This window comes from Choloepus didactylus, chromosome 18 (genome assembly GCF_015220235.1).
Source record: "Choloepus didactylus isolate mChoDid1 chromosome 18, mChoDid1.pri, whole genome shotgun sequence".
NCBI lineage: Eukaryota > Metazoa > Chordata > Mammalia > Pilosa > Megalonychidae > Choloepus > Choloepus didactylus.
The window spans coordinates 48484718-48497317 of record NC_051324.1 but is presented as its reverse complement, the minus strand read 5'-3'; the positions used below and the strand labels follow the sequence as shown (position 1 = coordinate 48497317).

Genomic DNA, 12600 nt, shown 5'->3' with positions numbered 1-12600 from the left:
CCTCGGGTGCGCGAGTGGCGCACAAGCGACAACTGCGCTAATGAGCGCTAGGCAGGAAAAAACGCGGGCCCAGTTTCGAGCGCTCGCGCCTCGTTTTCTAGTCCGTCCTGGCCTCTCGCCTTCGGCCGGGTTATTGTGTCCCGGGCGGGGAGACTGAATTCCCATCCCTCGGCTGCGTTCCATTCTCTGCCCGAGTACGCCGGGGGCGCCAATTTCCACCATAGTTAACCGAGCCCCCCGCCACGAGACCTCCTGCTCTAGGGCGAGCGTGCGGGGGCGTCGCCCCCGGCCCACTCCGGGCCTGCTGGGGGCCCGCGCGTCGCCGCGCAGGACGAGGGGGAACCCCAAGAACGCCGGGCCGCTCTCGGGAGGCGCCCTGGTTGAGTCCGGGTGCGCCTCGATTTAGAGCCAGCGATCGGCCGCCGAGAGGGCGCAGCGGGTAGGAGGACAGATGCAGTTATTAATTTTAAGTGTGTGTCAATTTGAGTGAAGGAAAATAACCTGGACGCGTGGCCGGAGGTGTTGCTCCCCACCCGCGCCTGAGCCCAGCGCCCTGAGGTCAAGGCCGAGGCGTGGAGGACTGCGGGGCGAACCACATCTCAGCCCAGCCCTCAATTCTCCATTTTCCAGGCGCCCCAGCAAGGGTCAGTTGCGTGGGGGGGGGGGGCAGGGGCAGGGAAGGGGGGATACGTATTTTGGGGGTTAATTGCGGAGAGTAACAGAGGAGTCATGCACCAGTGGCGGGGTAGTTGTCTGGGAAGGGAGGGGTCGTGTCCTGGTTTGGGGGACCCCCCGCACCGGGTGGGGGGGCAATCGCGCTAGCCTCTCGCTCTCCTCCACTCTCTGCAAACACCCTGAAGGAATGAGGTCACGTGGATGAGTAGTGGGCGGGACTTACTCTTGTCTGGAGGAAAAAAAGCCATTTTGTCTCCCCCCTCCTCAGTCCTAGTCCTTCCCCTCCCCCCTCCGTCCCCTCCCCTCTTTCCCTCCCACCCCAAGCCGCTTTCACAAACTCCTTTCTTACGCTAGGTTTCTCCCCTCCCGCCGCCTGAGCAAGCGACACGGTTGCGGCCCCCCTCCCCTCCCTTCCCTCCCTCCCTCCCATCCCCCCCTTCCCCGAGACCCACCCGACCCCGAACCCAGGTAAGCGGACGCAGACTCCCCCTTCCTTTCTTTCTTCTACCCCATAACTATCTGGGGATCAGGATGCGGGGGATCTATACTGTTTTACAGATCTCTGTGGGAGGGGGGAGGCTATAAGCCCGGCCTGCTTCTCGGGTCTCCCGCCGCCCCCCAGCCCCTATCCTAGTTCGCCCCGTCCGCCTTTCTTTCTCCCTTTTTTTCTCTCCCTTTTTTCCTTTCCTCCCTTCCAAGATGGCCGAAGTGGATTCCCCCTTTCAACGATTTAGCGTCTCCCCTCGACCACCACCTCTTTGTGCGGCAGCCCCCTGCTAGACCTTGCGCCTGAGGTAGCGAGGGGGGAGGGTCGGAACAGCCATGAGGGCTTTGGGGGTACGCGCTGGGGTGGATCTGTCCCCCCAGACTTGCCCACGAGCCAGAGTAGCCCCTGGCTCTACCCGGTTACCCCTTTCGGTCTGGGGAGGGGTCGCTCTCTGCCTCTCCCGCGGGCACTGGGGCGTCGTGGACGCGCGAGGACTCGAGGCCAGGAGGAAGGGAACATGCTTTCTGATTCCTGCGGGGCTGGCAGGGGGGCGCCCTTCCCTGCAGGGGTCTCCATCTTCTCGGGCACCTCCCCCAGCCTGGCCCTTTCCCCTAATCCCAATACTGGGCGCCCCGCCCCCTCCCCGGACCACCCCAGCAGAGCCTCCTTCTCCGGAACACCCCTCCTTGGGCCCCACCGAAAGTTTGGCTCTAGGGAAGGTGGAAGCGGCCGCTGGTAACCCGGGTCCCTGCCCCAACCTCCTGGAAGTCAGGGCGGAGGGGGTAGAAGGGAAACCTGGGGAGATTCATCGCGATATTTCCCATCGCCAGCCGAAGCGGGAGGGATCTGAGGGACTGGCTCCTCTTCCACTGGGAGCCGGGGCCCCCCGTCCCTCTCCAGGCTCTGCTGCCGCTAGCTCTGAGGGGGCGGGACCCTGGGCATACAGACACCCCCGACCCCTCCTCTCTCCACGGGGGGCCCAGGCATACCTCTCCCCCTCCCCCCACGGCCCCCCTCTGCCCGGAATGACTCCCGCTGGCTTGAGGAGGGGAAGGAGGAGGCCTGGGGGTGGTGAATTTGCCTATAAATATTGTGGAAGAGTTACCCCGTGCTTCCGCCTTGTCTTTGTCTCTCAGAGTCCGACCCCCCCACCTCCCCACCCCACGTTACCTCAGCCTCTTGGGGCTTCCTGTCGCCGGGGGTGACTTCTGGTTGTCTCACTCTGTTTGGATGCCTCCTCTGGGCCTCTTGCAGTTTGTGTCTGTTCCTGAAACTAATTTCTCTCCTTCCTCCCCCTCTCCACTCTGTTCCAAGGTGTCATTACTTGGAGAAGGAGCATAAAGCCAGCTTTGTTGCAGCTTTCTAATGGGGAGGTTTTCCTGAGGGGTTCCTCTGGTTTGGCGTTGGGGCTCAAGGCTTTAGAGCTCTTTGGAATGAGGCAGGAAGCAGACCCCGGGTGAGACCTGGGACTCAAGATCCATACCCTGTGTGTAGCAAGGTGGGGTTCAAGATGAAGTCTTGTGGGGTGGGCAGGAAGGGGGCTCTCTGCTGCCTGTGGCCTTGCCAGAGAGATCTTGGTTGATGAAGCTGTTGCCATAGGAATGGAGAGAGCCTAAACAGTAAGAGGTTACATCTTTGTGCAGGTCAGGTGTGGGGGGCTTTCCTGGTCAGATGTCCACCCCAAGCTCCCAGCCTCAGGCCCCTAGAGTAGAGGTTAGGGGCTGTGCTGCTTTTGTGCTGGCAGACTTATATTACAATTTACCTGAGGTGCACAAAAGATGAATGCGTATATGTAGCTCTGGTGCAGGCAGGGATGTCAGGCTGTGTGCTTCTGGCTGGGGTGGGTGGGGTGGCTTGTGCAGCTGGCAAGCATGGACCTGGCTCAAGTCTGGTTGTATGGGTGATAGGGTGTGTCTGACACCATGTTTCTATGTGTCTGGTCCAGTGTCTGTGTGTATGTGTGTGTGTTTGTAGTGTCTATTTGGCCCATGTGTTATGAGTGTGCGAGAGATGGATGAGGTGTGTCTGGCAGTGTGTAGCTCTATGTGTATTTTGGGTTTTTGTCTTTGTTTGATGTTAAGGAGCTAAGAAGTGGTAAGGGAGGGGGGTAGAGTGCGTACAGCTTCAGGAGGCTAGAGACCTTTTTTGGTGCTGGAGGGTAGCGGTGGCAGTGTCCCAGGATGAAGGATCAGGGAAAGTTGAGAGATTGACAGTATCCTCAGGCAGGCCCCCTTGGTCCCACCCACCCTTTGGTCCCATCAAATACAGTTGGATCCATGCAGCAGGTTGACGAGTGGAGTCCTGGAATCCAGGATCTGAGTCTTGATGCTATGCTCTGGCTCACTGTGTTGCCACTGAGAAGTTGCTGCCATTCTGGAAGCCTCAGTTTCCCCATCTGTACCTTGGGGTGTGTGTGTGTGGTGATTAGCTTCTGTCCCCTCTTCCTACTTTAAGGCAAAAACATGTGCTGATGGTGATGTTTTGGCCAGACCAGACTCTGATCCCCCTATAGCAGGATCAAAGAACCATCTTCCCGCCCAGGTAACTACTCTTCCACCTGCCTGGATGGAGTTTGACCAGGTTTATTGGTTGCTTAGATGACTGGGTTGCTTAAATGGAAAGAGAGCTGGAAAGGGAATCAGGCAGTTTCTAGTCCCAGACCTACTGCTGCTTTGCTGCGTGACCTTAGGTAAGTCACTTCTCTCTATAAAATGAAGGGATCGGCCAAGATGCCTTCTAAGATCCCTTTCACCTCTGCAATTCTAGATGTCTGAATGGCAGAGCAAAGAATTCTGTAAGTGGGCATCCAAGTGAGCAGAGGGGCCTCTGGGTTGTCAGAAACTGACTTTTTCTACAGGGGAGAATGGAGAAGCTGACGGTGTGAGAAGCCTAAACTAGGGGACAGGGGGCCTCCAGAAAGAGACTGGTTAAAATAGAGAGGTGTACAGGGGGTGGTCTCTGTTGCGTGGGGGGCTTTGGGGAAGAGGAGAGCCAATTGCCAGTTTTGGATTGGGTGCTGGGTGCTGGTCAAGTTTCTTTCCTGCCACTGGCTGAGACCCTGGGACTCGGGTCAGGAGCTTGGGTTGCCCAAGAATCATCCCCTTGCAAAGACAGGGGACAGGGGATGCTGAAGGACTTGGCCCCAGCTGGGGGAGAGGTTGTGTTGGGGATGGGAGATGGTTCTCAGGTCCACTGTGGGGACACAGTGGAGCTGATCTTTTGTTACAGTCTCCCAAGTTCCATGGAGGCCACCTCCAAAATGGCTCTTGGTCTCCCTTTTGTGCTTTGTGGGGTCTTTCTCTCCTCCTCTTTTTCCTTCTTAAGCTGTCTCCCACCTTCTTCCCTAAAGTGATGACAGCTGGAGTCTTCTCTCTCCATCCCACAACACACCAGCCAGTTGCCGCTGGCGAGGGAACTGGGTGTCAGAAATGTGGAGCCTGGGGGCCTCCTGGGGCGGGGGAGGTGGGGAGGGGTTTCTGTGGGGGAACAGCACTCCTGTTTACAGATCTTGGCACCTGCTGGCAGGGCCCTGCAGGTAACCATGGCAATCAGGTGAGGAACCAATCAGTGCTTCTCCCCACCCCCAGCCCCAGAGATAACAGGCTGAGCCCCTGGGGATGGGGGGAGCAGAAGGGGGGGGCGGGCAAGGGGGCCCTTAAAGAGGAGAGGGAGGAGCAGTTCATTCAACAAGGGCCACAGCCCTTTCTGTCTCCTCACCCTGGCACCCAGAAAGGGGCTTGAGGGATGGTCTTGGTCTGAAGTCTCACAAACACTCAGGGAAGCGAGAGTGTGGGGGGCACAGCCATTTGCACTGGGGGGCTCCTGTGTGTCAAGTCTATCTGGCTGGAACTGGCCCTGGGTGGGGGTGTGGGGGTCTTAAGAGCAAGTATCTGTTTTGAAAACATGATGAGCGTGTGAATGAGGCTGCTGAGGCAATGTGAGGAGCCTACATATTTGTGTGTGCATATGTGCGTGTGCGTGTGCGTGTGTGTGTGTGAGAGAGAGAGAGAGAGGTGTGAGTTACTGACAATAGCCTGGCCCCCCAGCATTATTGGTGCCCCACCTGTTTTGTTGGGGTTGTGTGTGCACACATACAGGTACGTTTGGACACAAACGAATAATACACACAGGACAAGTGGTCTTGTGAAGGACCTTTGGAGGCCCAGGTGGCACACACACGATAGACGTCACACACGCTCAGGGGGACGGCCGCCTGGAAGTGGCTCTCCCCCTTCCTCCTCTGGATGGTTGTAGTAATATTTGGGCATCTTGCCAGGGACGGGGTTACTATGGAAACGACCAACCAGTGGAGTGGCCCGCGAGCCTCCTGCGGAACTGAAGGGTCCCAGGCAGGGAGGGCGGGTGGGGCTGCGGCGGGCAGGATGGGCTCGCCTTCCCCCAGGCCCGGGTTGCGGGTCTTGGGCCGCCTCGGGGGCTCGCCCTGGGACTTGTGGTTCCTCTGCCCTGCAACTTGGTGTCTCCCTTGCATGGCCTTGGTGTCTCTCCGTCTCTTGCAGTCTCTGGCCAGGCTCCCTGTGCCTCTACTGTTTGAGTCCTGGCCAGACTCATCCCAGGGTCTCTATAGAAACTGCTGATCCCGGCTGTGAATTTCTTGTCCTAGAAAGCTCAATGTGGTCGCTTTAGAAATGTTTCTGGAAAGGAAGGAAGGGTGTGAGTATGTTGTAAAGGAGCTTTCTGGCTTGGCCACCCTCCCAAGCCCCACCCCTAGGGCTTTTACTCTGGGAAAGAGGGAGCTAGGTTTGCTTTCTATACCGGTCTGGAGCTGGACTTTGTCTTACCTCCTTACACCCTGCCAAGGGCCTGGCTAGGCGTTCGGGTGGGCTGGGGACAGAGAATGGTCTCGCTCGCTTTGGCAGGCATCCACGAGAAGCGGTGGTCTGTCCCAGACAGATCCGGAACAGTCAGGTTGCAGAGGTGTCACCCAGGTGGGAGACAGTGGGAGGTTTCAGTGCCCAGTGGGGAGATTCCCGTGAGTGTGAAAGGGTGTGTGTGTGCTTGGAGGCCCAGTGGGAAGAATTCCTGTGGAAGGGGTGGTGACGGGCTTTTTGTCCTGGCTCCTTGACTGCCTTTATCTGTAGAGTCCAGGGCCAGGCCTGCGTGGGGCCGGGCCTGGGGTCTGGCTTGAACCACGTGTTCCCAACCGCAGGTGGGAAGGACCATCCTCTATTCCCTGGCTGAGCGCCAGGCCTGGAACCCAAATGATCGGGGTTTGGCGATTTTCCGGGGGATACCTGTATCTGTCAGGCCTATGTCCGTCAGACCTTAGAGGAAGATGCTCGGGGCTGGGCTGAACACAGGGCCAGAAGGGCAAGTGACGGTCGCCCCCTTCACAACTAGGAGCCCACAGCATCTAGGGAAGGCTTCCTGGCGGAGGTGTGGAACGGATGGAAGGAGGATATGGGGTCAAGGGTCTTCCACCCACGTAGAGTGGCTGAGGGGGTGTGATAGTGTATTCTTGTCCTTTCATCTGTTTCCTCATAGCCCCCCCACCCAGCACTTCTTAAATGTTTGACCACTTGAGTGAATATGGATGGGCGCCTGGGAGATTTTAGAAAACTGTTCTCTTCCGTTTCTCTGCTTCCACACATCCTCTGGAGTGTTGGGTAGTACTTTTGTGGTCTAACCTCAGTTCTTCCTGCTGCTCCTAAGATGGAACCCAGCCTTGTTGCTCACACTTGCATAAATCTTCAGAGTCCCCAGCACCTAGTGAATACTCCGAGGGGGGCAGAAAGAACCCGCAGGTCCATGCACCCTGTCCCTCCCCAAAGGCGGAGAGGAAGGGCCTTGAGCTCAGGCGGGGATGTTGCCTGGGTGGCTACTGTTGGTTCTCTAGGTTTCTGACTCCCAATTTCTTTTTCCCAGGGTGATGCTCCCCAGTCCCCTTGCTCCCCAGCCTGGCATCATGCATCGGACCACACGGATCAAAATCACAGAGCTGAACCCTCACCTCATGTGTGCCCTCTGCGGGGGATACTTCATCGATGCCACCACCATCGTGGAGTGCTTGCATTCCTGTGAGTTGGGTGCCGGGATGTTGCCTGGGGAAGGCAGAAATGCCAGCCCTGCCCTGCCCTGAAGAGCAGACGTGGGCCCGGTGTCTGATGGGGACCTCAGGTCACAGAGAGGTTGCCCAGAAGGGGAGCCCGGGAGGTTTCAGCTCAGGAGTGAGTTCATTTCCGGGATTTTCATCTGAAATCTCAGTTCTATCCTGGAATCACTATGGCTGAAACTCCATCCCCTGAAAAGGCAAGTGGGTGCCCTTGTTGTTTGCACTAACGTGGTGGCAAGGGGTCAAGGATGCAGGGAGGTGTCTTAAGGGCGGCTCTTGTTTTGTATCCCATAAGGGGACTTGGGACTCACCTTATACGTGGTACACGACACCAGGCTGTCTACACACACACACACACACACACACGCACCTGTGGGCGCATGAGATCTGTCCTCCCCCAAGGATGGGTGAGGGGTAGCTGTGACTTGGGCAAAACAGACCTCACCATGTTGGGCAAAACAGGCCTAAGTGGAGAAGAAGGGATACCGGAATCTTAGCAGAAGGCTGGTCCTGGGTTGGGAAGGGGGGCTCTGACTCTCCTCTTTCTCTCCACAATCCCCAAGTCTGTAAAACCTGCATCGTACGCTACCTGGAGACCAACAAATACTGCCCCATGTGTGATGTCCAGGTCCACAAAACCCGACCACTGCTGAGCATCAGGTGGGCCTGGCACTCCCCCTCCTGCCTGTGCTGATCTTCTGGGTCCCCTAGGTGCTTCCCGCTGTACCCCTCACCCTCTCCTTGCTTCCTGTAGCCAAGGTGGCAGGTGTGGGAGAAGCCCCTGCCCTCCCTCTGGGTTGCGTCCAACTTTTGGGCTGAGAAATATGGTCTTGGTCAAGACCAGACCCACAGGAACCCCAATGCCTGGGCTCTGGGTCTAAGGAAGGGAGGTAGAAAGGCGGGGGGCCCAGGCTGGGGAGATCAGGCTGAGGTGGCTGCTGACAGGCCCCTGTATGTTTTTCTCTAGATCCGACAAAACCCTCCAAGACATCGTCTACAAATTGGTCCCGGGGCTTTTTAAAGGTATCTGCTCCCTCTTCCTCCTTCTGTCCCCACCCCCCACCCCCCACCCCCCGTTGTCCCAGCCTGCTGCTTTCTCCTCACCTGCTTCCCTCTTCCAGATGAGATGAAACGGCGCCGGGATTTCTATGCAGCGTATCCCCTGACAGAGGGTGAGTATGCCCATGGGCCTGGGACTGTGTGAGGGTGTGGTGCTGCCCCCAGACACAGGGCTGGATGGACAGTGCTGCCCCCTCCCCTTGCCCTCTGACTCTTCACCGAGCCTCCTCCCTATTCCAAACTGCCGGCTCACAGGATTGCTGGGCTCCACCACTGATCTACATGATCCCTGGGTCCGTGGCGGGGGCTCCTTTCCCCCACCCTAGGCCACCCCCTCGGAGCTGCTCTTTCCGCAGTCCCCAACGGCTCCAACGAGGATCGCGGCGAGGTCCTGGAGCAGGAGAAGGGGGCCCTGAGCGACGACGAGATTGTCAGCCTCTCCATTGAGTTCTACGAGGGTGTCAGGCAAGTCTGGCCTGGGCCTGGCCCTTTTGGGCCCCTAGGCTGGGTCACTCACCTCTCCCACCCTGGTTTGTTCCCCTGGGAGAAAAGGATGCCTCTGGGGGGGCCCTCTGGATGTGTGATGACTAGGGTGTCCTGCTTTCTCCAGGGTCTCCCTAGCTTCATTCTTTACTCCCCACCCCCTCAGGGACCGGGAGGAGAAGAAGGGCCCCTTGGAGAATGGGGATGGGGACAAAGAGAAGGTGAGTGCTGGGGCCTGCCTAGGAGCGGGATGTGGGCTGGGAGGAAGTGGCCTGGGTGGACCCACCCCCTGGTGTGTCTCCCCCAGCAGACAGGGGTGCGCTTCCTGCGATGCCCAGCAGCCATGACGGTTATGCATCTCGCCAAGTTTCTCCGCAACAAGATGGATGTGCCCAGCAAATACAAGGTGAGCCCCTGGCCTCTGTGCCCATTCAAAAAATGAGTTTGCCCTGGGAGGCTGACCAGATGTGTATGTATGTGTGTGTGCGCATGACAGTCTGTACCTCCCGGGCTTTGTTCAGGGCTGACTGGGTGTCACCAAGGGCTTGCATGGATGCATAATTGAGCCTGTGTAGAAGGGTAGAAGCCAAGATGAGGTATCTGGGGAAGTCTATGCAAAGGTGCACAGAACCAAGGGGGATGATGCGTGCATGCATGCACACTCACGCACTCAGAACCATGGTGGAAGTGTGGAAGTGTGTGTGCAAAACTATAGGGCCTTATCTGGGGCCAACTGGCTGTGGAAAGGCCAGTCTGAAATTCCAGAGGAGCTCTAGGACACTGCTTCTCACACATGAACATGTTTATGATCCCCTGGAGAGCCTGCTAAAATGCAGATTCTGATTCTGGAGGACTGGGGTGGGGCATTTCTAACAAGTGCCCAGGTGTGCTGATGCTGCTGTTCCATGGCCCACACTTTGAGGAGTGAGGCTCTAGAACAGTGGATCCCAAACTTTGCTGCATGTTAGAATTACCTGGGAGCTTTAATTAAAACTCCTGATGCCTGGTCCTCATGTGTGCCAATTAAATCAGAAACTTGAGGGTTGAGATCCAAGCATCAGTCTTTTAAGCTCTCACCTTGGGCCTTTTCTTTGCCCTAGGAGGCTGTACAGGGGACTTAAAACAGCTGAGTGGCTGGCTTGAGGGGGTGCTAATGATGTGGGCATCTTCCTTGGATCCCTTCCCACCTGGTAGTGAGGTTGGGGCAGCTCTGATAGGAAAGTCAAATCCACAAGGAAACCCTCTGAGGAATGGGGGACCACCTGCCCATCCATCACCCCCCTCCCAGACTCCCACTCCCTTTCCCTTTTTGGCAAATAGACCAGCACCCTGAACCTGGCCGGGGTCATGGTGTCCTCCACTTCCTCCCTCAGGTGGAAGTTCTGTATGAGGATGAGCCGCTGAAGGAGTACTACACGCTCATGGATATCGCCTACATCTACCCCTGGCGGCGGGTGAGCCGGGTGGGGCTGTCCAGGACGGGGCAGGGCAGGGAGGGGACCCCTGCAGGGTCTGCCGTTGGTCTGTGTCCAGGGTGGCCTGCCACACCACACCATCTCTCCCTGATGACCTCCACACACTCAGAAGGAGGGAAAGATCCTTTGGCAGATTACAGACCCCTATTTGGGGTCACAAAATAGGGTCATGAGGCTGTAGTGGAGTAAATGCTGCTGTCTGCTTGGCTGCCACCCTCACTGTAGCTCTTTTTGTCTTTAACTTTGAAAAGTTCAAGTCTTTTTCCTTCTGCCTCCCTCCTCTCTTTTTCTAAGTCTCTGCTCCTTCACTTTTGCTCTGCTTGTGCAGGTCTTTGTGGTCTCACGTTCTATGCTGTTTGTGTCCCTGTATCTCTGCCCTTGCTTGCATCAGTCTTGTCCTCTCTCTGCCATGACTCTCTCCTCTCTGAGGCCCCATCTTCCCTTTTTTCTTGTTGGGGCACTGGGGGGTGATGGTGGGTGGCTGCCTGGTTAGCCCCTTTCGCCCGACACCCTCCCCTTCCTTGCCTCTCCCCACAGAATGGCCCCCTACCCCTCAAGTACCGTGTCCAGCCAGCCTGCAAGCGGCTCACCCTGCCCACCGCACCCACACCCTCCGAGGGCACCAACACCAGCGGGGCGTCCGAGTGTGAGTCAGTCAGCGACAAGGCTCCCAGCCCTGCCACTCTGCCGGCCACCTCCTCCTCCCTACCCAGCCCTGCCACCCCCTCCCATGGCTCTCCTAGCTCCCACGGGCCCCCGGCCACCCACCCTACCTCCCCAGCTCCCCCTTCGACAGCTGGTGGAGCCACCACACCTGCCAACGGGGGTACCTCGAACTGCCTGCAGACAGCGTCCTCCACCAGCAGGGGGCGCAAGATGACTGTCAACGGAGCTCCTGTGCCCCCTTTAACTTGAGGAAAGGGACCCTCTCCCCCTTCCGGCCACGCCTCTCCCTCCCTCTACTTTCTCTGGACCCTTTCTCCCACCTCTTCTACTTTCCCTAGCTCCTCCCATCTTAGGGGTGGAGGGTGGGTTTTATAAATAAATCTATATATATATGTACATAGGAAAAACCAAATATACATACTTATTTTCTATGGACCAACCAGATTAATTTAAATGCCACAGGAGACAAACCGTGTGTGTGTGTGTGTGTGTGTGTGTGTGTGTGTGTGTGTGTGTGTGTGTGTATGTGTGGGGGGTGAGGTGCTCATTTTTAGGAGGTATTGTGTAATCTCTTCTCTTTTCGAGGGTGCCTGGAGGTGGACTGGAGGGGCTACCTGAGGATCTGTAAAAGTCTGCCCTGTCCTCACTGTCTTCCAAGACAGTTAGGGTCTTGGGGCCCCACCAGCCCCCAAAGCTCCAGGCACAACTCGAACTGGATGTGTATCGGGGTCCACCCCATTTCTCTACCCATCTTGGCTACTGTCCTGCCCCTGACCAGTGTGTCCCCCTCCCCCCCATTGTTGAATGTCCAGAGAATCCCTGAGACAGTGCCTTTTACAAATGCATTTTATCCCCTGGTTCTGGGGAGTGAGTGGGCTGTGGAGATAGCATCTCCCTCACCTCCCCCTCTTGCAGTGGAAACTTTGTGCAAAGAATAGATAGTTCTGCCTTTTTCTCCCCCCTGTGTGTGTGGTATTTGCATCATTTATCTTGTGGAAGAGAAAATTCAGGCCACGGGAGGCCTCAGCCCTTGAAATTCCACTGTGGCTTTAGCTTTGTGAACAGCTTCCCCTCCTCCGGGCCCTTACCCTCACCCAGAAACCCTCACCAGCAAGGCTGGGGGGTGAGGTCTCACTTGGGGGCCTGGAGTGGTGTGGGGCAGGGTTAACCTCGGAGAAGCACAGACCCCATATTTTTCCAAAGGCAAACCGCCCTCCAGCCCCTCCAGCTCCCCACCCCCAGCTGAGGCAGAGTCAGGACAGAGTGACAGAGGCGTCTAAAAGCACAAGAAGACAGAAACCTGTAAGCTCTAACCCCAACTCCATCCCCTGAGGAATTAACAGAACAGAGCCCCTCAGGGACAGACCCCAGCTGTTCCCCGCCCACCTATTTTTCCCCGAATGTACATAGATTGGGTGGAGACAAGAGGGAAGATTCTGGACTCTAATCGCCACCGGGGTATGTGGGGTTAGGAGTCCCCTGGGTGTGTCTGTTTGTACCTTGTCCTGTGTCTAAGGTCCTGTGCCTGTGTCCTCCTGCCCTGGGACGTTTGTATTTCTTGGCTTTGTAATAAATGCTGCATATTCTCCCGAGCCTGTAGTTCTTTGGGGTAAAGGGGAGGGAGAAATGGCGAGTGGACCCCCTCATTGTGCCCCTTATCTCTGAGCCAAGTCCCTCTTGTGCGG

General features: G+C 57.2%; 1 protein-coding gene across 6 annotated transcripts; it reads left to right on the top strand.

The window, feature by feature from the left end:
- The first annotated feature begins 442 nt into the window (after positions 1-442).
- PCGF2 (polycomb group ring finger 2) lies at positions 443-12507 on the top strand. 6 transcript variants are annotated; one of them, XM_037808099.1, is made up of 10 exons: positions 443-644; positions 7046-7197; positions 7796-7892; positions 8200-8255; positions 8354-8404; positions 8618-8756; positions 8941-8995; positions 9082-9180; positions 10148-10228; positions 10787-12507. In XM_037808099.1, the coding sequence occupies exons 2-10, from the start codon at positions 7050-7052 to the stop codon at positions 11162-11164; spliced, it is 1104 nt and encodes a 367-aa protein (XP_037664027.1). In that variant the 5' UTR covers positions 443-644; positions 7046-7049; the 3' UTR covers positions 11165-12507. The 6 variants fall into 6 exon arrangements, with proteins under 6 accessions (XP_037664027.1, XP_037664030.1, XP_037664029.1 ...); XM_037808102.1 differs by lacking the exon at positions 443-644 and adding an exon at positions 991-1143 and having other exon boundaries at positions 8648-8756; XM_037808101.1 differs by lacking the exon at positions 443-644 and adding an exon at positions 991-1143 and having other exon boundaries at positions 9085-9180.
- The last annotated feature ends 93 nt before the right edge of the window (positions 12508-12600 follow it).